The sequence below is a fragment of the Chlorella variabilis genome (genome assembly GCF_000147415.1).
Source record: "Chlorella variabilis unplaced genomic scaffold CHLNCscaffold_21, whole genome shotgun sequence".
In the NCBI taxonomy this organism is placed as follows: Eukaryota; Viridiplantae; Chlorophyta; class Trebouxiophyceae; order Chlorellales; family Chlorellaceae; genus Chlorella; species Chlorella variabilis.
In genome coordinates, this window is record NW_005435067.1 from 770616 (window position 1) to 794960 (window position 24345).

Genomic DNA, 24345 nt, shown 5'->3' on the forward strand with positions numbered 1-24345 from the left:
TGGCCCCCACAGGTGGTGTGGGTCGGTCTCTTCTGCGGTGTGAGCCATTGCCATCCATATTGTTCAGCATTGATCAGCCGTGCCAGGCGCATACGATGATCTCTGGGCGGTGCGCCGTCGTCCTGGCACTGCTGTGGAGCACCAGCGACACGGCGGGCTCGCCCGCTACCACTCCCGCCCTGGCTCCCGCCCCGGCACCTCAGCTCGTTGCGGCAGCAGCCAAAGGCTGCCAGGAGTCGCAGGCACGGCCTTACATCCTGCCCAGATGTGTGGGAGGCGTAGGGCCAGCGAGCTGTTGGCCTTTTCCTTTTTTCCTGCTGGCCAGCCCTGCCGCGAGCAGAACTAGATCGTGCCAGAACAGTTACCCCATGCCGCCACCCGCGTCGCCACTCTGCCTCCCGCCGCTCCCATCCCCACCGCCGCTCTCCCGCCACTCCCTCCACCGCGTCCACCCGAGGACGCCAGCGCTTCTGGCCTTGTGGGGGCTTGGCCCCTTCAACACGTCTCATGTTGGACTCGGCCTGCGTCTGCCTGGCCCCCTCGCTCTGCTCCCGCTCCCCGCCGCGGCGCCGCCCTTGCCTGTCCCTGTCGAGGAGCCGCAGAGGACACTGAGTCGGTTTGTGAGCTGACGGTGTTGGACGCCGCAGAGGAGCAGACCGAATCGGTCAGTGACCTGGCGGCACCACTGCCGAAGTGAAGGCCCCGATGCCGCTGGTGCCGCCTGTTGGAGGCTTTGCCCCCGTAGCGGCGTTGTGTTTTGCCCCATGCTTGACACCACAGGGTCAAACCCATCAGCTGCGCTTGCCTCTTGTGTGCCGCAAGGCAGCATCAGGGCAGCCTGCACCCGCTTGGCACCGCTGACACCTGGTTCCCCGTCCCCAGCAAAAATAAAGCGCGTTGCCTGCTGTTGGAGTTCGGGAGCGGCATTGCGTCTCCCTAAATCTTGAACCGACTGTAACAGTACCCTCCCGCATTGCCCTCTGTGGCAGTTCCCAAGCTGCCACTATTGCGGCACTTGCGGGCGCCGTGGCCGCTGGCGCCGCCACAGCTGGCGCTCTCCTGTCAGCAGTCGGGCCGGCTGTCCAAGGGCTGGGTCGCTGAAACCCTCTGCGATCATGCATAACATCGGGAGGGCGGTTCTACATCCTGCTGCGCATGCGCTGCTCAGCTCACGTCAGACTTCACCGCAGGCAACTAATAAATAAACTCTCTGTCGGTACCTTCTTTCGAGTTATTCTGCGAAGATATTTTTATCCCCTCGCCGAGCAGTTCGGCCTCAACCGCGGGTGACAGTCACCATGGGCAGCTGGCTGATGCCAACCCTGGGGCGCTCGCTGGTGGCAGTCGCTGGGGTGGGCGTAGGTGGGCTGGTATTTACACAGAAACAAGCGCAATGGGGATGAGCCGCCGAGGTGGGGCAGCACACCAAGCGCCGCCCGAGCTCTTCCCCGCCCCCGCTGCAGGAGTGGTGGCCCAGCTTTGGCTCACGGGTGCCAGCCTGGAAGGAGAAAGTTACCGCGTCAGATGGCGGAATGCGCACTGGGACCAATTACGGATGGCTTGCCAGGTGCCAGCAGTGTTCACCCTGCCCTAGTTGCGGTTGCGCTGACTGGCTGGATGCCTGCCTGTTTGCTGCCAGTCACTGAGTCTTGCCAATCTGATGCTGTGTGCAGGCTGAAGGTCCGCAGTAGACTCACAAACAACAGTATAAAACTGTCAGCACTTGAACACATTGAGTAGATTCCTTCGAAGTAAGAATTCTTTCCCATGCAGCCCTATATTGTCATTCATTACATTCCCGCACCTTCAAGTGAACAAAAGCGCATGTGCTCGATTTCATGCACTTCATGCAAGCTGCCGCAGCTTGGCGGCCAGGTGACTGGCCTGCGCCTTGATGGCCGGCAGCTTCTCCCGCCCCTCTGCCGTGCCCAGCCGCGACAGCACCGCCACCCGCTCAGCCTCCGGCAGCGCCCTCCACAGCTGCTCCAGCAGCAGCTCGCTGGAGGGCAGGCAGGCGAGCACAGCAGGGGGCACAAGCGTGTCAATGCAGAGCGTTGCTTGCAAGAGGAGAAAGGCACAACCCTTGACCGCCGCCGTCTGTTCCCTAGCAGCCCCCGCCCGCTCCTCACCTGAGCTTGTAGCACTGCTCCCGCAGCTGCGCCACTTTGCCCTCCTCCGCCAGCCGCAGCGCAGCCTGCAGCAGCGCTGCCACGCCCTCCTGCTGCGGCACCAGCACCGTGGCCTGCCGCGCTGCTCCAGGCGCCGCCGCCGAGATGCGCGCCGCATGCTCCGCCACGCGGCACCCCGCCGCCACCGCCGCCATCTGGTCTGCCGCCTTGCCGGCGGCGCACAGCAGCGCCGCCAGCGATGCCACAGCCGCATCCGCATGCGCCTGCGCCGTGGCAGGGCCTGCCGTGGCAAAGGCGGCCCCCAGGCAGGCGGCCACCTGCGCCACCGGCACCGCCTTGCCAGGGTGCGCCTCCCCCTGCTGCTGCCCCTGGTGCTGCTGATCGGTCTCCATGGCACCGCCGCCTTGGGCAGCTTCCACGTAGCTGCCTGCCAGCTCCAGCATAAGCGGCGCTACCATGGGGTAAAATTCTCCCGCCTCTGCCGCACCCTCAGCCTCCCCAGCCGCCCCGCTCCCGCCAGCCACTACACCGCTGCCGCCACCAGCCACGCTGCTGCCACTGGCTGCCCCATCCGCACCGCCGCCACCAAACGCCAGCAGCACCACCTCCAGCTGCACCAGGGCTTCCTTGCGGTACGCTGCCCGCTTCTTGCCCGCCGCCTCCAGCAGCGCCGCCACCACGCGGCGGCGCTGGGGCGGCGCCAGCGAGGCGGCGCACGCCGCGCTCAGCGCGCCCGTCGCACCCAGCACCACCTCCTTGCCCTCCCAGATGCGCCCGGGCAGCTCCTGCTCGCCAGGAAAGCAGCCGGGAGGAACACATCAACACCAACACGCGAGAAAAGTTGCAATCCATCCTTCCACCCTCCCCAGCAGCAGCAGCCAGCAGCTGTCCCAACCTTCAGCAGAGCATCCAGCAGCGCGGGCGCGTGCGGCACCAGCGCATCCGCGCCAGCCTTGCAGATCTGGGCCGCCGCCGCCGCCGCCGCCTTCTTGCGGCTCCACTGCCCCGACTGCAGGCCGGACGTCACGAGCTGCAGGGCGGGGGGGAAGGGACAGGCAGGCAGGACAGGGCAAGGCCAACAGCCGCGTGAGCCACTGGGTCGATCATTGCACTTGTGACGCACACAAGGAATTGCAGCTGGCTCGGCAGGGCGAGCGCCCGACCCTGGCTGGCTCGGTCACTCGTCCTGGAAACTGCTGCTCGAGTTGAGGCAATGATTGCCTGCTGCCATCGTGCCCTCGCCTGGTTCAGCGAGCACGTACTGCCGCCTCACCTTCACAACCTCTGTCATGTGCAGGCGCAGGCCTGCGCCCGCGGACGCCGTGCTTTCCTCCCACACCTCGCGCCACACTGCCGCCACGTCAGCTTCCTCATCAAACTGCGCAGGCAAGGGGGCAGGCAGGACCACGCCGGATACGTAAGCTTTCTGCTGCGGCGGTGATGATTTGATCTTTGCGCCACCAAGGCACCCATGGGTGCGTCGCCAGCGTTTGGCCAGAGGGGCGGTCAGCACCTGAGCCATGTAGGCCGGGGGCGCTACCTCGCCGGCATGCGCCTCCAGCACATCAGAGGACTCGTGGCCCAGCTCCCGCAGCAGCAGACCTGCAGCGTCGGAAACGAGCGCAGAGAAGGAGGCAAGCGTGTGTGGCACGGTAGCAAGCAGATAAATACAAAACAGAAGCAGGTTGCCCGCGTCATCTCCGTGCTGCTGCCAGGCCCTCTTGTGCCGCAGATGGTTCAGCGGGCCGCTTACCTGCCACGTATCGATCGTCCCTGTCGGCGCCCTCCGCTGCCAAGCTAGCCAGCGCATCCGTCACAAAGCGGTTGACGCGGGCGGTCGGGGCGTGTCGGCAGAGCAGCGCTGCCGCGGCGGCATAGGCCTTGCGCACGGCGGGGCTGCGGTCTGAGCGGCAGGCCTCGGTCAGGGCCTGCAACGCACGGTTGTGGAGTAGGGGCAAGCTGGATGGTTCCGTGGGGCGTTACGCATGGGCAGCGCAGGACAAACACCAGCCACGGTTGCGCAACAACAGCCAGGCAACACAGGGCAGCCACCAGCGCAGGGCAGCCACAGCGCAGACAGCCGCCCATGCACGTCCGCATCACAGCGCAGACAGCCACCCTAAACCCACCTTTATGAGCTGGGAGGCCAGCGGCTGCATGTCGCCGCCCAGGCGCCGGGTGACCTGCGAGCGGGGAGAGGTGCTGGTGGTATGGTGAGCGTGTAGGTTTGGGGGCAGCATTGATTGGCAAGCAGGGCGCAGCCGCCGTGCCTGGCCAGGCAGCCATTCAACTCGGCTGCTTGACAGCCTTCCCTGCTGCTTGGCGCCGGCAGCAGCGCCCTACCTGCGTGATGAAGCGGCCTGCGCCGGCGCGGGTGTTGAGCCCCACTCCACGCCGCACCAGCGCCCCCAGCCGAGGCGCCAGCTCAGCCATGGTCGCCACGTCAGCATACCTGCCAGGCAAACAGCAGGAAGGGGGCGGGCGGGGGGCAGCACTTTGGCTGGGCATGCCTTGGTGACTGGTTGACAGCCGTACATGGGGCCAGCAAGCCCAGACAAGCCCGCCGCAAGGCACGTCCTCAATCGTGCTGAACCACGGACCACGGCCGCTGAAACCGTCCCCGCTGCTGGCCAGCCCACCTGGCGCACAGATCCAGCGTCTCTCCAGCAGGGCCGCCCTGCGCTGCCGCCACACGCGCCCCCTCCAGCCGCCCCGCATCCAGCCCCAGCCGCTCCGCATGCTGCTCGATGTAGTTGAGCCGGCTGTCCTCCAGGCCGCTGCGGGGCAGGCCGGTGTGGTGGTGGTGTGGGTGTGAGTTTTTGGGGGGGCACATTGGGGAACTATTCGGGGCGAGACTGATGCAACTGACGAGACTGATGCAACTGGCAGCAAGGCATTGCATGCCAACCCTTGGGCCATGCTGCCAACCTGCTCCGCAACCCCCTTTCTCCTCCCTGCCCCCAGGCGCCCACCTGAGGCTCTCCAGCATGGCCGGCACCAGCAGCGGCATGTGCGGGCGCAGCAGCTCGGGCCCCGCCGCCGCCGCCAGCTTGCAGGTGGTGTCCAGGGCCAGCGCCTGGACCTCAGGCACGGTGGAGGGCAGCCCTGCAAGTTCCGGGAGGCAGGGAGGCAAGCGGGCAGAGGCGGCAGCCCACGTGAGCGCAGAGTGGCTGGTGGAGCAGGCAGTGGGAAGGCCCAGGCCGGGCATGCCTGCCAGGCACCAGCAGCGAGTGGTTTTCAGAGCGGGCGGGCTGCCAGTCGGCCTCCCATCCAGCCTCACCTGTCTCCAGCATGAGGGGCAGCGCGACGCCCACCGCCTGCCGGCCTTCGCCAGCCGGCGTCAGCTCCACATCTGCCAGCCGCAGCGTCAAGCCTCGCACGCTCCTGCAGCCAACGTGTGGATTCACCATCATCCCTCAGCATGTTTGAAGACAGGATGCTTGCAGCAGGAAGAAGCAGCGGTAACAGAGTGTGGCCCACCTGGCCAGCGCAATGCCTGCCTGCCTCACGCTCTCCTTGATGTCATCCATCACCCTGCGCACAGCATAGCAGAGCAAACGGCTGGGCAGGGAGCAGCTCAGCGAGCAAGAACCAGCGCCAGCTGCCTACTTGTCTGCAAACACAGCTGCTTGTTGGCACGCACCACGCCCTGGCCCGACTCTGCCCCTGTCCCCCTGCACACCCCTGCCCTGCCTCACCTCAGGGTCATTACCCACAGCTGCTCAAAGTGCGGCTGCAGCTCGCCCCAGCGCCGCCCCTGCAGCAGGTCTCCCATGGCAAGCGCCGCCGCCTCCCGCACCCGCCACTGCCCGCCGCCCAGATCCACAAGCAGGGCACGCATGATGGCTGCAGGGGGCAGGGGGGCAGGGGACAGGATCGAGGATGAGGCTGGGAAGCAGTATAGCAATGCCACATGCCCTGTGTCAACACGCCAGTCCAACCACTCGACATGCCCCGACAACCTGCAGTCTGCCCCCATTGTTAATGATGCCACCGCTCGTTCACCCACCATCAAAGTTCTGGGTGACAGAGGCCTTGGGGTCATCCAGCAGCGCGTGCCAGATGTGGGACATGGCGTCCCGCACCTGCTGGTGCAGAAAGGGTAGTGCAGGGGAAGGTTGGCCAGAGCGGGGCGGGCGCAGGGCGGGCCCAGCGGGCGCTCAGCTGTCGCTGCCCGTGCAGGCGATGGTGTCAGGATACTCGGGGGTTATGGCAGTATGCTCTGGAGTATCCCCGGAATGGTCCTGCTGGGCTCGCACCTTGCCATTGGGGTCGTACAGGTATCGGTAGAGGCGCGGGATGATGCGCACGATGTGGGGGCCCAGCTGCTCGCCTGCCAGCTTGGCGATGGAGGCAAAGCTGCACAGGGGCAAGGGTTGAGGCAGAGGGTAGAGGGTCGGGGAGCAGGTGTGGGCGTCGGCCGGGCGTGATTTGTGGATGGCAAGCCAGAGATGTCGGCGGCATGGGCCGTTACAATCAGGCACAGCTCAGCATGAATTGCCTCACCCGAAAGCTGCGCCGCGGCTGCTGTTCACCGCCGCCTGGTGGTTTGCCAGCTCCATGAAGCGGTACACTGCAGGGCGGGCAGGCCGTTCATAGCCGGGGACAGGCAGCGTTCAGTCTTAGGGACAATGCACGCCTGTCCCAGCTGCTAAGCTCCATGCTTGTGCCCAGGCACGCTGCTGCTGCCAGCCCTGGTGCACGCTGATGAATGGACTAGCCTTCCCCACCAGCGAGCCCAGCCAGCCCATCACGGCCCACTCACCCAGGTCTGGCTGCCCCAGCTCGGTGGCCAGAGAGCACAGCTCTTTGTAGGTGGTCAGCGTGCCGCCCCCGGGCACCGAACCCAGCTGCCCCGCCTCAAACAGCTCGCTGTCCTTGCTCAGCTTCACCGCCCGCCGCTTCTGGGGCGCGCCTACAGGTGGTTCGGGGACACAGCGGAGGAGGAAGCGTGCTGGGCACGGTAAAGAGGGCCACAGCGGCGCCGCTGTCATCCAGCCAGCCAGGTTCTCCGCCTCCTGCCGACCACACACTTTCGCACCCATCCATACACATACCGCTGAGCGTGCCAATTAGGGAGTCGAGCAGGGCCTTGCGGGTGCCCTCACCAGCCATGTCGTACACAGCAGCCAGCCCACGGCTTGCCATCTCCTGTGGGGAGGGAAGAGCATGGGGTGTGGTGCTGGGAAGCGGCCGAGCAAGAAAGCACTTTGAGTAAGCAAACACTTCAACGGGCACACTGCCACCGACACGTTCCCAGCCCCCCTCCAGCCTAACCCCACCTGCGTGAGCTCGTTCTGGTCGCCCAGCAGCGAGCTGAGCGCCTGCTGCACATCTGGCAGCAGCGGCAGCAGGCGCGGGTGGCGCCCGCAGTACAGCAGCAGAGACACCAGCCACACGGCGCCCGCGCACCGGACCTGCGGGCAGGGAGGAACAGGCAAGTACGATATACTGTGTTGCCGGGGGCGCTGCTGGCTGCTGCGCACCATGCAAGGAGCGCAGAGGAGCAGCAGGTCGAAGCAGAGGTGCATGGTCATGGACGCACCTCCACACGCGAGTTGAGCAAGCACTCATCCATCACAGCGCCCAGAATCTGCTGCTGCGCGGCCGCCAGCGCCACACTGGTGCCTGGCGCGTCACCGCCCGCGGTCGCGCCATCTCCCTCCACCTCCATAGCTGAGGGCTGGGCTTGATCTTGTGCCGCCCGCCCCTGCCCTGGCTGTTGTTGCTGTTTCCAGGCTGCTGCCAGCGAGGTGAAAGGAGTATGCAGGATGTCGTCAGGAGTGACTTGCACGCCTGCAACACGACGAGGTGACAAAGAGCGCAAGCAGCAGCTGTCAGAGACACGCTCCTAGCAGCCAACCCCATCACCAGCAGCAACAGCAAGAAATGCTTACCTCCAAAGCAGAAACAGAGCGCCTCCCCCGCCGCGAACAAGACCTCCTCATTCTTGCTGGTCCTCAGCGCCAGCAGCGCTGACACAGACGGCTCCAGCAGGCTGCCAACAGCGGAACCGCCGGCGCTGCTGCTGCTGTCAGCGGCAGCAGAGGCGGTGGCATCTGCTGCCTCCTTGTCGACATCGCCGCCTGGGGGTGAGCCAGCGGGAGCCGTGGCTGCCACCGGGGCTGCGGCATGAGCCCAGCAGAGGTATCCCAGAGCTGCTGCGGCCTTCTTGGCAATCTTAGGGTCCTTGTCTGCTAGCAGTGTGGCAGTCTCGGCAGCCGCCCCAGCGGCGTGTGGCAGGGCAGGCAGCAGCAGCCTGGCTGGCTCTGTGCCCTCGCTGGTGCCAGCTGCCGCCAGCGGCAGGCCGGCGAGGGCCAGCGCCAGGGCAGCGCCTGCGCGCAAGCCGCTGGTGCCAGCGGTGGTGGAGGCCGCCGCGGGAGCGGCGGCCGCGGGGGCCTGCAGCAGTTGGCGCAGCTGCTGCAGCAGCGACAGCAGCAGTTCCTGCGGCACTGGAGGTGTGCCTGCAAACAGGGGGGGACCACAGCGGGGGCAGTGAGAGAAACAACAAACATGCCTGCCAGCAGCCAGCAGCGAGGCAGCTGGTACGCTGTTGGTTGCAGCAGCGATGGTAAGAGGCTCTCCGACTTGCCTTTGAGGAGGTGCGCCGCCACGTAACCCGCGCCCGCCGCCGCCCCCTCCACCTGCTCCTGCTTGGCGTGCTTGGCGCCGTCGGCGCCGCCCACGCGCAGCGTGCTCAGCAGCGCATCGCACAGCGCCGACACACGCGCCGTTGGGCTGCCGCCCTGGCTGGGCACCTCCTGGCCGGGCTGCTGCGCGGCTGGGCCCTTGGGGGGCGCTCCCAAGTGCGGCACCAGCATTCCCAGCAGCTGCGCCGCAGCCTGCCGGGCTCCAGCATCCACGTGGCCCAACAGGTGCAGCAGCAGCTGCTGGCGAGGGGCATCGGCGGCAAAGGCAGCCGCAAAGGCGCCCTGCTGCGCCGCTGCCACCGCCAGCATGGCGCCCAGCGCTGCGGCGTGCAGCTCGCTGGGGGCTGCCGCCAGCAGAGCATTCTCCAGCAGCAGCAGGTAGCTGGCTGCCGAATCGGGAGCCATGCCGCCGCTGCTGCCAGCGGCGGTGGTGCCTGCCGCCTGGCGCCGGCAGGATTCTAGGAAAGAAATGGCGGCCAGGAAGGCCTGCAGGCGGCAGCGGCAACAGGGGCTCAGCGCGACAGGAGAGCAGCGAAGCGGCATACGTGCGCATAGGAAAGCAGCATCGGGGCCCACGTCCCTGACAGCTGCTTGACCTCACCCTTTGAGGCAGGGCCAGCGAACTGCCCTCGGCAGGCCGCCGCCCCAGTGCGGGCACCTGCTGCTGCAGGTACTGCAGCACCCCGGCGAAATCTGGATAGGCAGGGAGGCTGGCGCCGCCACCGCTCCTGCTGCTGGCGGTGCTGCCGCCGCTGGCGCCGCCGCTAGCAAACTTGAGAGGGTGCAGGCCCTCGGCCGCTGCCTCGGCAATCTGGAAGCGAGGGTCGGCTGCCGCGAGGATGCACAGGTAGCGTGCAGGGATGTGGGCGAATGGGAACAGCTTGATGGCCCACTGCAGCATAGCGGGTTGGGGATGGAGCAGCGGCGGCATGGGACAGGGTCAGCGGGCACCGATGGGGCCTGAACCCTCCCTGTCTTGACCACCGTCTGCGCCTGTTGGCCACCAGCAGCTGGGGCCGCCTCACCTGCAGTGCCGCCATGCGGACCGCCTCTGGCTGCTGCTGCCCCACAGACTCGAGCAGCAGCTGCTGCAGCGCAGCCGCCGTCTCGCCCTTGGCGTCCCTGCACAGCGAGCGAGCAGGCACCCAGGGCTGTGAGAGTCGGATTGCGAGTGGGCTGTTGGCATGTTTGAAGAAAGCAGTGGGTACTGCGCACCTGAACGCAGATGCCAGGCTGGCCGTCGCCTCCTGCACCGCCGCCCGCACTCCAGGCGGCTCTGTGGCCAGGGCGGCAAAGAACCTGCGGCGGCAGCAGGCACCAGGCGGGCTTGCCACAGCTGGAACTGAAAGCGAGTACCAAGTGCCAGCCAGAGGTGGAAACCCTCGTGAAAAGCCCCCGTTGCACACCTGGCTGCAATGTCGGTCCTGCCGGCAAAGGCCTGAGGCTGGCGCTGTGCCAGCTGGCCCACTGCCTGATAGGTGAAGCCACGCAGCGTGAGTGCCGTGCTGTCGCCACTTCGTGTGCTGCCTGCAAGCGCAGGCAGCAGCGGGATGCAGCAGCAGCGGTTGCAGCCTGGCTGCCTCCAGGCCTGCAAACCAGCTATGAAAACAAGCCAGATTAGCAGCGGCGCTCATAACGTCCCTTGAGCAGCAGAAGGACGCCTACCGTCGTCCAGCAGCTGGAGGAGGCTGTCCAGTATCGATGCTGCTGCCGGCGCCAGCTGCTGCGGCGCCGCGTGCTTGAACACCCACACAGCAAACTCCATGCCCAGCTGGCGCAGGCGCGGCGTGGTCTGCCGGCCGTACAGGCACACCGTGACCGTCTGCAGGGAGGTTCTGCAACAGAAACTCAGCTTGGGGATTGTTCAGGCAGGCTTTCGTTGCAGGACCTTGCAGGTGGAAAGCTTGGGGGGGAAGGGGGGGGCGCCTGCGGCATTCACCGTGAGGGAGTGGGGGAAGCAGCTGGCAGCGGCGACGCTCTTGCAGAAGATGGAGAGCAGGCGGGCACGCAGCGCCACGCCTGCGGGTGGGCGGCGCTCCTGCACGCAGCCAGCGCGGGGATCGCGCATGGGATGTCGAGGGACATCGAGGGAAAGGAGGACTCGTCAATGGGATCCTCGGAGTTGGGATCCTCGGGACTTGGATGAGAATGCGTCCCCACACAGCAGGCAGCAGCCACACTTGCCTGTTCTGGCAGGGCAGCGTCATCGGCGGTACCATGAAAGAGCTCAAACAGCGGCTCCACCACACTGTCAGCCTCCAGGTTCACTGCACTCAAAAGGCCATAGGGCATACAAGTTATGGTAGCAGCGTGCTGAAGCCAAGAACGTGCCAAAAAGGTGCGGCAGTGGCAGCTATATTGCACGCCGTGTGCCTACAGCGCAGCATCAGCTGCCAGGCCAGGGAACGCAGTTAGTCTCACCTGTCGGCTTGTGAGCGTCGATGCCGCACCGCTTCTTCAGTAGCTCATCGCCACGACGGGACACCTGGCACAGGGCAGGGGCGGAACGGGGGCATGGGTGTGCTTTTGGCATCAACACAATTGGCCAGATGCGGTAAGCTGCATGCAGAATCAAGAGCAGAATCAGAAGTGGAGATAAAATCGCACAGAACATGGGTAGCCTGCATCGCTAGCGCGGTACAGTAGCAGTGCAGCAGTACCACCTGCTCATTGGGGTCGCAGGCGGCTGCCAGGTAGACTTGCAGCACCTCTGTCGGGTCCATGCCGGCAGCCGCCGAGAAGTTGAGGAAGCCCAGCTTCTGGCGAACCAGTACCTCCCCTGGAACAGCGACGCGGCAGCACATCAACCAGCGAGCAGATGAGGCACAGCACCAACGCGAAGGAGCACACAGTGGATGTGGTGCGAGCCACCACCCAGAGGCGCGCTCTCACAAGCCACCCTGGTGCCCGACTCGAAGCTTGAAAGGGCGAGCGAACGCAGAAACGTGCAGTGCCTGCTGCACACGGTGCAAGGCGTACAGCCCACACCTGTGGGCGCTGCCTTGCCCTCCACCGCAGCCACGTCCTGGCGGCTCATGCCGGGCGGCAGCCCCGCCACGGCTGCTGCGGCAGCATCCACATCCATCGGCTGAGGCCCATTGCTGCTGCCCCCACCACCCGCTGCCGCCTGCGCTGCTGCCAGCGGGTTGGCAGGTCCCTTGGCTGAGGTGGGCTGGTACAGCATGAGCAGCAGCGCAAAGCGCAGGACCAGCCTCCTGTCAGCGGCGGCGGTGCCGCTGCCGCGGCCTGCCTCGGCTGGCCCCGCTTCGGACGGTGAGGGCTGCTGCAGAAAGGGGTAGGCTGCTGCGAAATCCTTCTCGCTGCCGCGGGCAAAGCTGTTGCCGGTGACTGCCATGTGCTCCCAGCACTGCACCGAAAGCAGGCAGGAGGAGCAGGAGGAAGTCAGAACTCAAGGCCCTCCTTCATCACACACTTTGCCTCGCACCAAACAAACCAAAATGTCGAGGGGGACCATGCCGGGCAAGCACAACCAGCTTTCACACCTGCGCCGCCATGCGCAGCAGCATGTCTTGGTGCTGCTGCGGGCAGCTGCTGATGCCGTTCAACAGCGCAGGCAGCTGCAGCAAGCCAGGGGTGGGACGACAAGTCAGGAGCAGGATGATGCAGGCTGGATGGGTGGGAAGCTGCGGAACGCACAGCCAACTTGCCTCTGCAAAGCGGTCTGCAGGGGGCGCCCGTGCCACCGCCTGCTCAAGGTAAACAATGGCAAAATTGCGGGCCATGGGCCCAGTGCCGGGGGCTGCAAGGGAGCAGCAGGAGGGAACAGAGCAGCCAGCTGGATGGCAGGTGGTGGCGGAAGGATGGGAGGAGGCTCCCATTCTGCCCACAAAGCCGCAGGCCTTCTCACAACCCATTCCACCACCGCCACAACGCACCTGCATACAGCACTGCAAGCTCGCGCAGCGGCAGCCTCAGTGCGGGCAGCGACCGGGTGCGCTTGTTGCAGTGCGACAGGATCTCCAGCACTTTCTTCTGCACCGCGGGGCTGGCGCCCGCCCCCAGCTTGCCAATGACGATTGGCAGCAGCTTGGAGAGCACCTGCGGGCCGCGGGGTTGGCAGCGGCGGCGGATTGGCGCGAGCAGGGTGCGGCAACTCTATGGGTCAGTGCGACGAGGCATGCAGCATGCAGCCATCATAGCGCATGCGTTCCTTGTGCTGCCGGCCAGCAACAGCAGACGCCGGAAGGTGGCGGTTCAGGGCGGCGGCAGCGGCGGGCCTCGTTTCAGCCGGCGCTCCTTGCCTGCTCCAGCCGGTCATCTTCTGTGAGTCCCAGCCTCGTGAGGACCCTACTGAGGCCCTCTACCTCCTGATCGGCAGTGGTCATCACACCCAATGGCACCGCCGTGCCGCGCCGACGCGAGGGCACTCCCACAGTAACCTGCAAGACGATCAAAAGGAGTGAGAGAGGGACGCAGACTGCGGCGAGCCAGCTGGCGGCGGCGTGCTGCGCTGTGGGAAGGCGGAGGCGGCAGTGGTTTGCCAGCCGTCAAGGATTGGAACTGAGCCTGGCTGCCCTGCAGCCCATTTGAAGCTGGGGCCGATTCATTATGCCCAGGCGTGTAACAGATGCATGGCAGCAGGTCGAGCACGCCGGTGGAGGGGCGGGTCCAAAGCGGCTGGGCTGGCCATCTAGTCCCGACGTGCTGCTCAAGTGTCTCTTTACACAATGACGCTCACAACGGAGCTGCTGGCAACAGAAGCAGCGCCATCATCATCCACAGATATGGCCAGCAGCTTGGCCACCTGACATTCCGCAGCGGCCAGGATGGGACCCAGGCTGTTCCGCACAGGTGGGGGAATCGCCAGCCGAAACACACGCAGCAGCCAACAAAAGAGGAGGGCGAGTGTAAGAAGGACACCGCCGCCCGCGACTCCACACATGAGGGGCCCGGCAGCGTTTACCCCAGAGCATTCAGGTTTGCGTGCACCCCACACCAGCAGGAACACGCCGCCGCCAAGGCAGGCAGCATAGCAGGAGCTGTAAACGAAAGACGCGGCGACAGTTGCCAGCATGCCTTTGATATCTGGATCGTGACGGCCCAGCAGCACGGAGAGCAGGGCCAGGAGGCAGGGTCCGATGACGGGAAGGAGGAAGAACACGGCAAACCAGAAAAACAGGTCCAGAAACCGCCACAAGCGCCTGAGCCTGGAGCTGGGGGCGTGCTGCGCCTCGCGTAGGGCTGCCAAAATGCAGGCGATGACCACAGCGTGCGTCATCGCGGCGCCGGCGGTCGCCAGCGCAGCTCCTGGGAGCAGGAAGGCCCAGCAGATTGCCGGCATGGCGCAGCCTTTCTCCGATGGCGCAGCCTTTCTGCATGACAATTGCACGCCGATTGAGGCGTGCAATCCTAATCGGCTTGCAAATTGAGGCGGGCAGGGTTTGAGTGTGTTTCAATCACGGTAACGTGCAACCGGCGGCGACAGGGCGGAGTGCGCCACGCCCTGTCGCATACCTGCTACTACCGGCTTGTGCCCAGGTCCTGGCCGCTGCGGCCGTCAGGGTTCTTGCTGCACTCAGCAAACACGGCAACAGGGCAGTGCTCCAAGGGCTGCCCTTCCAAGGTTGGCGACAGCAGCGTTCATGCAGCAGCACTCGACAGGTTCAACGCCAGTTTGCTAGTATGAATGCAGATTGAAGAGAGCTCTAACTGGGAGTGTGGGCTTTGCCCTCCTGAGAAGGCTTCTCATGCAGGTGCCGCATGGTGGCGGCCGCGCACATTACACTGGAGCAGTGCTTTTGATCAGGGAGAATCAATTTTGAGGCCCATCAACAGGGTGCGCCCAGCCAACAACCCAGGGGCAGGCCACACAGCCTCTGTGCGGGGCGGCTGCTGATGGGGCGGGTGCGGCCACAGGTGGGCAGAGGGGCCGCCGCCGCCCCGCCTCAGAAACCCTCGAGCGGTGGGTTTGGTTGAAGGTCACCGAGAAAAAGCACGTGCACATCCTTGAATACACCCGTGTATAGGGAGGCCTCACCATACATGGTACCGCCCCGCATAAAGGGGCGCGCCGCCACCGCCGCTCTGCCAGTCACATATGGTCATGACCCAATCCTGCCTCCGCAACACCAGCTTGTATTGCCATTGCCGTTGCTTTTCCCAGCTCTACATCACAATATGCATTCCAGTTTGCCAGCCTCCACACTGCCACAGTCAGCCGGCCTGCTTTGCATGCTGCATTCCATTGTACAGAAAGCCTGTGCTGCATGCTTGCTCCAGTCCATATGTGGACTGTAGAATAAGCCCCTCGACGCCAGCAACTCTCCGTACTGTTGCCGAGTGCCTTGCGGCCCCTCCAGATCGCTTCCATCTGCGCATCTATAGTCAATTGAGATGAAGCTTCTGCTGCTGTCCCTGTTCCTGTTGCCGCTGGCGGCGGGGCAGCAGCCCGAGCCAAAGCCCGAGCCAGACTACTCCGACTACTCTAAACGAGTGGCTTGGGACCTCCACTCGCTAAAGCGGGCAGATCAGTGGAATAGAGAGATGGCGGCGCTGCTTGAAAAGGTGCGACTGGACGAGGATGGGTGGGCAGCCACGGCGGCGGCGGGTGGTGGCGGGACCCCTTTCCCCGCTCACGCGGGCAGCCCCCCTTGCCTCCTCCTCTCTTCCAGACGCTCACGCGGGCAGCCCCCCTTGCCTGTTCCTCTCTTCCAGAAAGACACTCCTGAGGGGCTGGCCGAGCTGCGCCTTCGGTTTGACGGCTGGGCGAAGGCATGGGGCAAGGTGTACCCGCCGATGTTCCGCTTGCAGCGGAGCGATCGGTTTATATTATGGCTGGATCGATTGAAGCAGGTAGTGAGCGAGAACCTGGCTGACTTCAGCTACTGGTCGGAGATGAACTTCTATGCAGACCGGTGGGTGGGTGCATTGGAGGAGATTGAGACCGTTGTTTAGCTCTTGGGGCCAACCAGTTGCATAGCCTGCTGGGCTGAAGTCAGCCCTCCTCCATACACCACCCCCCACCATGTCTTGCCAGCACCTATGCCGAGTTCGACGAAGAGTTCGATGGAGGCTTCAACCCAGAGCCAGACGCAATGGTGCTGGCGGCCGCCGCCACAGGGCGCACCACCCCGGTCAACGTTGCCAGCCTGAAGCTTGGGCGCCTGCCCCGCAAGGTCGACTGGGTGGCAGCTGGCAAGGTACGGTGGGAGTTGTGCCTGCGCTGCCACCTGGCAGCACCTTCTGTCAGCGGGCGGCACTTCCCCTTGTCCCAGGTGCCGCCTGCCTCGCTGCCTTGGTCACCGCCCGCCGCGAGGAGCGCTGCAGGTGCCGGCTGTGCGGCGCCAGGAGGAGCTAGACTGCTGGGCACACGCCGCAGCAGTGGTGATCGAGTCTGCATGGGCTATCCGCAACAACAAGAAGGCCTCCACCACCGTGAAGGCAGCCCGGGTGTCGGTGCAGCAGCTGACAGGTGAGGGAGCGTAGCCAAATGTGCCTGCGGGGCCCCCTTGGCGCAAAACCATTGGCCCGGTCCGGCAGCCTTTCGCATGCACCTGCCTCCTGGGGCCCTGCATGCATCAATGCAGGCAGCCAGCGGGTGGTGGCAAAGCATCCAGCCCCGCCGTGCCTTGCAGACTGCACCGGCCCGGCGGCCTCCTGCGCCGGCACCCGCTCCATGAAGTATGCTTTTGATATCTCCTACCAAATGGGCTCGGTGCCGGAGCGCACCTATCCCTACAAGGACTGCGCCCCGCAGCGCTGCCAGCGAGGGCTGGTGAGCAAGGTGCCCAGCGCGCGGCGCATCCGCCCCCCCAGGGCACCTGGAAGCCGCTCCATCCCCGCCTCCACAAACGTCACGGCCCTCATCGCGGTGGGTGGCTGCGTGGGTTGGGGACTGCTGGTTCTGCGCTGTGGGCTGTGCTGGGCTGTGCTGGGTACTGCGCTATGTGTTCACACGCCACTCACCCTGCTGGTGCCGTCACCTGCTGCAGGCCGTAGCCCGAGCCCCTGTGGCGTTTGCCGCTTGTGCATCGAACGAGGCCTTCCGCGATTACGCCGGCGGAGTGCTGGCCGCTCCCAAGGTCTGCAATTGTCAGTTAGATCATGTCATGGTGAGTGGCTGCGCTGCCGTACGGCGTGGCGGGCCAGCTGTTGGAGGCTGTTGTTGTGCCATCATCAACGTGAGCTGCCTCGTACCGCCTTGTTCTGCCCTTACCCCTGCCTCCATGCCCTCCTCCTCCTTCGCCGCAGGCCATTGTTGGCTACAACACCAAAGCCCCCGTGCCGTACTGGCTGGTCCAGAACTCGCGTGGGCCCTCTTGGGGGGCGGCCGGACGCATCAAGATCCGCATGGACGGGGCGGGCCCAGGCATGTGCAACATGTATCTGATGCCCCCAGAGGCCCTGCTGTGAGCTGCCCTGTAAGCTACCCCAGCTCGAGCGCTACAATTGTTCTAATGTACGACAGGATGGGGTGCCCGACCGCCTCCACAATGCGGCGCTGCAGCAGGGGGGCCAGAGAGCTATTGATCTAGAGCCAGTGCAGACCGAGCTCGACTCCCGCTGACACCTCACCCAAAGTAGCCTTCCATTACTTTACATCATTTGGGAGCTGTAAATGGTGTGCTTGGCAGATCCCTACTGGGGCCCGAGCCGGTGTGCCTCAAGTCACAGGTGGCGGCATGTTTTCGGCCGCGGACACTGGCGCATGCATGATTTTCATGTACATGTATAGCGGGCCTTCGGGCTGGAATGAAGTGTACTGAAGTGGCATTTTCAGAGCCTGGCGCCCTCGGGCCAGCAGCAGGTGACCGCAGGGCAGGCAGCCTCAGTGCATCACAGGAACTTGGGGCGATCCACCAGAGTGAACCCCTTGGAAACATACCTGCAGCAATCCCAGTGGGCACATGGGACAGGGATGTGCATGCATTTGATTGAGCGGGTTTGTGGGAGGGTTGCCACAGTTCGGACCTCACGCTGGCGCAAACAGCACAGAACAGGTGCAGTTGGGCTTTACTTGTCGTGGCGAGGGCCCATCCGCGGGTCTTCGTGCATCCAAAACATCTGGCCCTTGTCGGTGGTGGCGGGGTACTTGGTGCGCAGCATGTCGCCATCAAACCACGTGGCAGCAGCGCTCAAATCAAAATGATCCACAGCGTTCTGCACCAGCGCGGGTAAGGGGCATGGTGATGTTGTTGGCAGGCACAAGGAGCGAGGCATGGCAGGTGGGGCGCACAGCGAGCCCTGCCCAGCCGGCCAACAGTGCTGGGCGCGGCGTGGATGCGGTGGGCAGAGCTTGGCACGCAGATGGCCTTGCTCTCGCTCCTCTCCCAGCTTCCCTCCCTCCCGCTTCCGTCCCGGCCTGCCCTCCCGGCTTCCCTCCCTCACCTTGGCATCCTGCATGGTGATGATCTGCACCACCCGGCCCGTGCCAGGGTGCATAAAGTCGTGGACAGATATGATGGTGGGCTTCAGGGTGTTGTAGGCGCTGTGGTTGCCAGCGCCTGCCTTCCTGGCCAGGCCGGCCTTGTACTGAGCGGCGCTGGCGCTCTGGCCCTCCTCGCCGGAAGCTCCAAGCACGGCATACTGCCCGGTGGCGCCGCCACTCATGCCAAGCTGCCGCCGCCAGGCAGCATGAGCGAGTAGGGCTTGGCGGCCTCGCCAGACTTGGGGCGGGGGCGGTAGCCGGCGGGCAGCAGCACGCGCTGCCAGGCGGGCAGGGTGTTGAAGGGGGTGAAGATGTCGAGGTCTCCCTTGAAGGCGGCCACGGGGCCCAGGCTGGGCAGGTAGGCGTGCACCATGCTGCCGCCGGCGACCACGGCGCCCAGCGACTTGAGCGAGGCGGCCACCTGGTCGACGGGCAGGGAGAAGAGGTCAAAGACCTCGCGCAGGCGCGCGGCGCGCACAGCGTCCTGCAGGCGCGGGCCAGGAGGGCGCAGGCGGCGAGCGTGAGCCTCTGCATGGCAGGGTGCGGGCGGCTGCGGCGGGCGCGTGCTGCTGGCAGGCGGTTCTGCCAACGTCCCCTCCCCCGCCGCTGGTGGCAGAGATTGCCAGCAGGAGCATGCATGGCCACAATTGCCTGGCTGTCGCCCATCGAGACGGCCTTGGGGATGGGCTTGGTGGTGGCGGTGATCAGGAGTGCGTTGGGCAGGTCGGCCGTCTGGCCAGACAGCAGGCCCTCCTCCAGGCCCTTGTCCACTGAGCAGATGAAGGAGGCGTGTGTCACAGCCCTGCAGCAGGCGCGTAGGGAACGGGACAAGCGGTGCAGCCTGAATGGTGCGAGCGTGTAGCGTGTGTATGGCAATGCCGCCGCAGAATGGGTGCTGCTGTCATGAGTGCTTTGAATTCAAAAGGGCAAGCCAGGGTGCTGGGCGCGCCCGCTCGTGTTCCGTCCCAGAGGCGGCGCCGCTGCACCTGCGCCGACGCCACAGCCTGACGAGCAGGTAGACCAGGGCCGCCAGGGCGGCCACCAGCACGTGGATGGCGACCATCTCGTGTGCCTGCGGGCAGGCAGCGAAAACCCGGGTTTGCAAGCCAGAGGCCCGGGCCCCAATTCATCGGCGCTGCCAGAGGCGTGCGGAACCGCAGTGCCCGGCTTGTGGCAGAGGGCCGAGCGAGAGCTCTGCCCCGGCCTCCCTTGGGGGTTGGCTGGCAAGGGCACCTTTGTCGGCTTCGAATGCGGAGACTCTGTGAGTGCCGGCACTATGGCAGAATCGGCATGCAAGATGGGAAGAGCCTCCGTTCCTGCCCCCTCTGCCCTGCCTTTCCACCCCCTGTCGCCGCGGCGCCCAGCCGCCATGCAACCGCCCCTTCTCCCTCGCTTTTCAGTCGTCATCCCACAGTTGCAACAATGCAATGTACGAGCTGAGCTGCTCCGCAATCAATCAGGAGCTATAAGTAGCACGCAAAAGCAAGTGCCGGTGGCGGAGTGCCTTCTAGCGCGCGTCACGGGCCATGCTCCACAGTTTCTCCCTCGGCAGGCTAGCTCAGTAGGTGTACTCTGGTGAGTAGATGGGGTCCACGCTATGGTTCCACTCGCCATTGTACAGCCTCAACATTTGGTCCGCCTGCAGGCCCAGGCATGGCGCGGCGCACAACAGCCAAGATGGCTGTGACCAACGAGTGGCATGCATGCCGACGCCCCTCTCCAGCAATGTTTCAATTGATGCCCGCATGACAAGAACAGCTTCTGAAGGCCTTAACGTGGCGAACACAGAGCTTCTTAGCACCCACCGCCAGCGCCACCTACCTGCGTCTCGCCGCTCTCCGCAATCGCCTCTAGCTCCTTCAAAAACTTGGCCTCCTCCTTGCCTCGCCGCTCCAGCCCGCCCTTGCTAATGGCCAGCACCTGCACACCAAGGTGCCAGTCAGACATGAGCACACCCAGGTTGAGATGCAGCAAGGTTGGGGACAGGGAGCGAGCAGCATTGGGTAACAATGCCTGCGCCTGCTGGGGCTGACAATGCCAACCATTGTACCACCCCGCCAGAACCCCTGTTTCAGCTGCATAACTCTGCTTCCATTACAACACAAGCGCGCGCACCTGCTTTGCCAGGTCCTGCACCGTGCCGCCGCGGAAGGGGGTGCGCAGCGCGGAGCGCGGCACCTCGTCCCGCAGATACTCCCGCTCCTCGTGTGTCCAGTCCTCAATCAGTGCCGCCGCCTCCTCCTGCATAGAAGCAGCGATTGGGAGCAGGTGTGCAGCATGAAGTGACTGCTAGCTCCTTGAGGTCACACTTACAACACAGCAGCAAAAGCCGCAGTTCGAGTAGCGAAGCGCCTGCCAGGCACACGACTTGCGGCAGCCCAGCTCTCAGCGTGCCCCGGCCCAATGCGCACACACTACACGCCCACCTGTGCCTGCTGGTCGTAGAGGAGGCCCACCCAGAGGGCGGGCAGGCCACAGATGAGGCGCCAGGGCCCTCCATCCGCCCCCCGCATCTCTAGGAATCGCTTCAGCCGCACCTCCGGGAACACCGTGGTCAGGTGGGTCTCCCAGTCCTTGAGAGAGGGCAGCTCGCCTGTGGGGGAGTTGGGGCATGGGGCAGGTGAAGGTGGAGAGAAGAGCAAGGCAGAAGAGCAGCAAGACAGGCATCCACCCCAGCCGTCAAACCCGCCTCACCTGGCAGCCCAGGCAGCTTGCCGTGCATGAAGTCTCGGAAGGACTGCCCCGACACGTCGTGGTAGGTGCCGTTGCGGTACACAAAGTACATTGGTACATCCAGAACATACTCGACGTACCGCTCAAAACCAAACCCTTCCTCAAACACAAACGGCAGAGTGCCGCAGCTGCACATAGGATGGGAGGGGGAGTCGGGTCAGCACCTCGTATGGTGAACAGAAGAGAGCGGCCAAGTGGGCAGCGGGCTAATGCAGCCGCAAGAAACAGGCACATCCGGCGCCACGCCGGCTTCTCACCGGTCGGGGTCTGTGTCCGTCCACACGTGGCTGCGCCAGCTAAGGTAGCCCGTGGGCTTGCCCTCCTTGAAGGGTGAGTTGGCAAACAGCGCGGTGGCCACGGGCTGCAGGCATCGGAAAAAATGCAACAGGCATCAGAGCAGCGCCCTTGCTGCCTGGGACGGCAACATGCTTCTTGGCGCCTCCTGTGGGCCAGCCCTCCGGCCCCACGCCAGCCAGCCAGCCCCCACCTGCAGCGCCATGCCCACGCGCATCTTCTGGACCATGTCCGCCTCGCTCTCAAAGTCCAGGTTGACTTGGATGGTGCAGGAGCGGAACATCATGTCGCGGCCCAGGCTGCCGCGCGTGGGCATGTACTCCCGCATGATGGCATACCTGCAAGCGGCCCCAGTGGAACAACCCAAAACCACTGAATTTGCTTTGGAATCCTGTGCCACCCTTAGCGGCACGGGCATGAGGGAACAAGTCTGCCCCGCAGGCCGCCAAACCAGCGGGGGTGGGGGGCGGGGTTGATGAGGGGCGGGAGCTGGAGGCGGGATTGGGGGCAGTAGACAGGCAGCCGGCCCTTGAATCCAGGACCGGCACATCAGGACCGGAGCGATTGCGCACCTGGCCTTGGGCATCTTGGGCACGTCCTCGTACAGCCACTTGGGGTCAAAGCCCACCCCCAGGAATGCAATGCCCAGCTCCTCGCTGATGGACCGCACCTGCGGCAGCAAGCCAATGGCACAGGCTTGTTGCTGGCCTGTGTGGATCGTCCACTCCTCCATGTGCTGCGCTGCAGCAGGCCCCCACCAAGCAGTACCGCCTCACCTGGTACAGGTGGTTGTTGACCTCTGCACATGTCTTGTGCAGCGTGTCCACTGTGGCGCCGCTCAGCTCAAACTGGCCGCCGGGCTCCAGCGTCACGCTCTGCCCGTCCTGCGTCAGACCGATGATGTGCCCCTCCTCGACGATGGGCTGCCAGTTGAAGCGCTCCCCGATGCGCGTCAGCAGCGCCGCAATCTGCTCATACGTCAGCCGCCGCCCGTCCGCCACGTTGTACCCCAGCTTCTCGTGCTCGGTGCCTATCCTGCACTCGCAGCGGGGTGGGGCGCGCGTGGCGCAGGAGTGCAGGGGGCGGGCAGGTGAGCTGGTCAGCGCTCCCAGGCAGCTGCACTGCAAGGCTGAGTGCTACTTGGCCTCGGACGTACACAGTGTGTCAGCGACAGAAAACCCGCCACTGGCATCAGAGAGAGAAGAGAGTGAAGCTGAGCGGCGGTGCGCGGCCGGTAGCCTAGCCGCAACAGGCGCCCGTCCTGCCGCCTGCCCCCGCACCTCCATTGGTCCCTCGGCTTGCATCCTGACTCCAGGTATGCCACCAGATCGTCCTTGGTAAGCCGCTGCGTGGCTGGCTCGGCTGCCACCCCACGCACTGCCACCCGCCGCCGTTGCTTCAACTGCGTGCGCTGCCGTGTTGCCGGGGCAGCCACAGACACTGTGGCGGCCCTTGATGCGCACTGCATGGTCAGGGGCTGGGGAGCCTGCGGGCGCGAGGCTTGGTCACCGGCAAAGGGCGCATGCACGGCGGGGGGCTTGCTCAAAATAACACCAAAGCACCGGGATGGTGTTAGGGTGAACTGATCGAGGCCCTGATCGGCCCTTTGGTGAGCCCCCCTGTGAGCCCGCTGGCGTTGTCCAGCTGGCGGCGGCTGCGCTGCTGCTGCTCCAAAAGACAACCCAGGAGACTGCCTATCTTTTCGAAGCTCCCCTCCCTGCTGCAGCCTAGTAGGACTATCGCAGCCATGCAGGGGTCCCACCTATTGTGGTCGTTCTGTTTTTCACAATCGGTGAGGAGAAGGGATGTGTTCAAGCCACAGCGAGGGCTCGTGGGAATCAAATGACAACCACAATGAGCGGGCGGAGAGCGGGAGCTAAGGAGAGTGGGTGGAGGGCATGTAGAGCTGAGAGAGGGAAGGGCAGGGCGCTTAGGATAGGGGAATTAGTGTACAGCAGGAAGGAGGCGCGCCACAATGAGCGTCGCGCAGACTAAAACTTTGCTGGCGCTGCCAACGTGCCGGGGCGGCGTGCACGACAGATACACAAAAAGGGCTATCTGAGGCACGGCGCACATGCGTCATTCGTTGGGGGTGCTTCAGTTTGCTCTCGTCAGCGTTTAGCATCAGGCTGGGCACTGGGCCCTGCCAGTATGAGGCCATCTCTCACCAGCTGTCCTGGGTCTTGCCGCCGCTGAAGGTGTCGCCACCCAGGTCCCAGCCGGGGCTGGCAGAGCTGCGGCTGTAGCTGCGGCCTGCAGAGCTGTCACCTTTACCAGCGCTGCGCTCAAAGCGGTTGCCGCCCTCGCGGCGCTCGTAGCTCCCGCTGCCGCCCTCGCGGCGCTGGTAGGCCCCGCTGCCGCCCTCGCGACGCTGGTAGCCCCCGCTGCCGCCCTCGCGACGCTGGTAGCCCCCGCTGCCGCCCTCGCGGCGCTGGTAGCCCCCGCTGCCGCCCTCGCGGCGCTGGTAGCCCCCGCTGCTGCCCCCCTCGCGGCTGCCATAGCTCCTGCCACCGTCGCGGTCGCCATACCGGCCACCGCCGCCGCCGCGGCCGCCACCGCCGCCGCGGCCGCCCATCATACGCCGGCGCTCAAAGAAGCTTGAGTCGTCGCCGCTGCGGCAGGAGGAGCACGGGGGCAGGCCAGGAAGGTGAGGATCACGCCTTGCAGGCAAGTGCAGCCTGAACGCCAGGAGCACACAGCACGCCTCAAAGCCGCGGCTGCCTCCTTCCCTCTTCCAACGCCCCACCCTGCTCCTCCTCCCCCTAACACCGCCGCCGTCCAGCCCGGTGCGCACCCGCGGCCGCCGCGGCTGCCATAGCGCCCCATCTGGTACAGGTCCTCCTCAGCCGGCAGGCTCTCGGGCACGGTCAGCGACACGCCGCGCTTGTGCAGCTCATCCACACGCGCCATGATCTCCCGGCCCAGATCCATGGGCACATCAAAGGCGGCGCCTGCGGGGAGGCCAGGGGAAAGCGGCAGGCGCAAAAGGGAGCTTCTCAGCACTGACGGTGCAGCAACACGAGAGCATATGTGCAGGCCCTGGCTGGTGCTGGCCTGGGCTCCCATGCGCTGCCTTGGGCGGCCACCCTAGCTGCATGCCCTGCACAGCCACCGCTGGTGCCGCTGCCGCTGCCGCCGCCCACTCACCGCA

At 65.3% G+C, this 24345-nt stretch overlaps 4 protein-coding genes across 4 annotated transcripts; 1 reads left to right on the forward strand and 3 right to left on the reverse strand.

The window, feature by feature from the left end:
* Positions 1–1845: 1845 nt before the first annotated feature.
* Positions 1846–13125, reverse strand: CHLNCDRAFT_138705 (hypothetical protein; the record flags this gene model as incomplete). The annotated part of the gene is made up of 36 exons (XM_005844742.1): positions 1846–1999; positions 2130–2914; positions 3025–3159; positions 3403–3507; positions 3643–3731; positions 3883–4057; positions 4259–4312; positions 4473–4581; positions 4769–4906; positions 5102–5234; positions 5410–5513; positions 5610–5663; positions 5828–5975; positions 6139–6214; positions 6389–6488; positions 6636–6702; positions 6895–7044; positions 7187–7280; positions 7412–7546; positions 7675–7925; positions 8027–8593; positions 8749–9265; positions 9438–9671; positions 9805–9901; positions 9995–10078; positions 10186–10306; positions 10445–10601; positions 10719–10817; positions 10958–11046; positions 11201–11264; positions 11440–11558; positions 11768–12146; positions 12283–12357; positions 12484–12539; positions 12676–12838; positions 13105–13125. The coding sequence occupies 36 exons, from the start codon at positions 13123–13125 to the stop codon at positions 1846–1848; spliced, it is 5898 nt and encodes a 1965-aa protein (XP_005844804.1).
* Positions 13126–15133: 2008 nt separating this feature from the next.
* On the forward strand, positions 15134–17152 carry CHLNCDRAFT_54361 (hypothetical protein; the record flags this gene model as incomplete). The annotated part of the gene is made up of 7 exons (XM_005844664.1): positions 15134–15304; positions 15455–15654; positions 15777–15939; positions 16067–16211; positions 16327–16610; positions 16732–16851; positions 16991–17152. 7 exons carry the CDS (start codon positions 15134–15136, stop codon positions 17150–17152), a joined length of 1245 nt encoding a protein of 414 aa, XP_005844726.1.
* Positions 17153–18345: 1193 nt separating this feature from the next.
* On the reverse strand, positions 18346–19230 carry CHLNCDRAFT_138709 (hypothetical protein; the record flags this gene model as incomplete). The annotated part of the gene is made up of 3 exons (XM_005844743.1): positions 18346–18651; positions 18813–18969; positions 19154–19230. 3 exons carry the CDS (start codon positions 19228–19230, stop codon positions 18346–18348), a joined length of 540 nt encoding a protein of 179 aa, XP_005844805.1.
* Positions 19231–19725: 495 nt separating this feature from the next.
* Positions 19726–22662, reverse strand: CHLNCDRAFT_26566 (hypothetical protein; the record flags this gene model as incomplete). Its single annotated transcript, XM_005844744.1, has 10 exons — positions 19726–19806; positions 19989–20087; positions 20283–20408; positions 20594–20760; positions 20862–21028; positions 21158–21261; positions 21388–21532; positions 21767–21864; positions 21971–22229; positions 22475–22662. The coding sequence occupies 10 exons, from the start codon at positions 22660–22662 to the stop codon at positions 19726–19728; spliced, it is 1434 nt and encodes a 477-aa protein (XP_005844806.1).
* Between the last annotated feature and the right edge of the window lie 1683 nt (positions 22663–24345).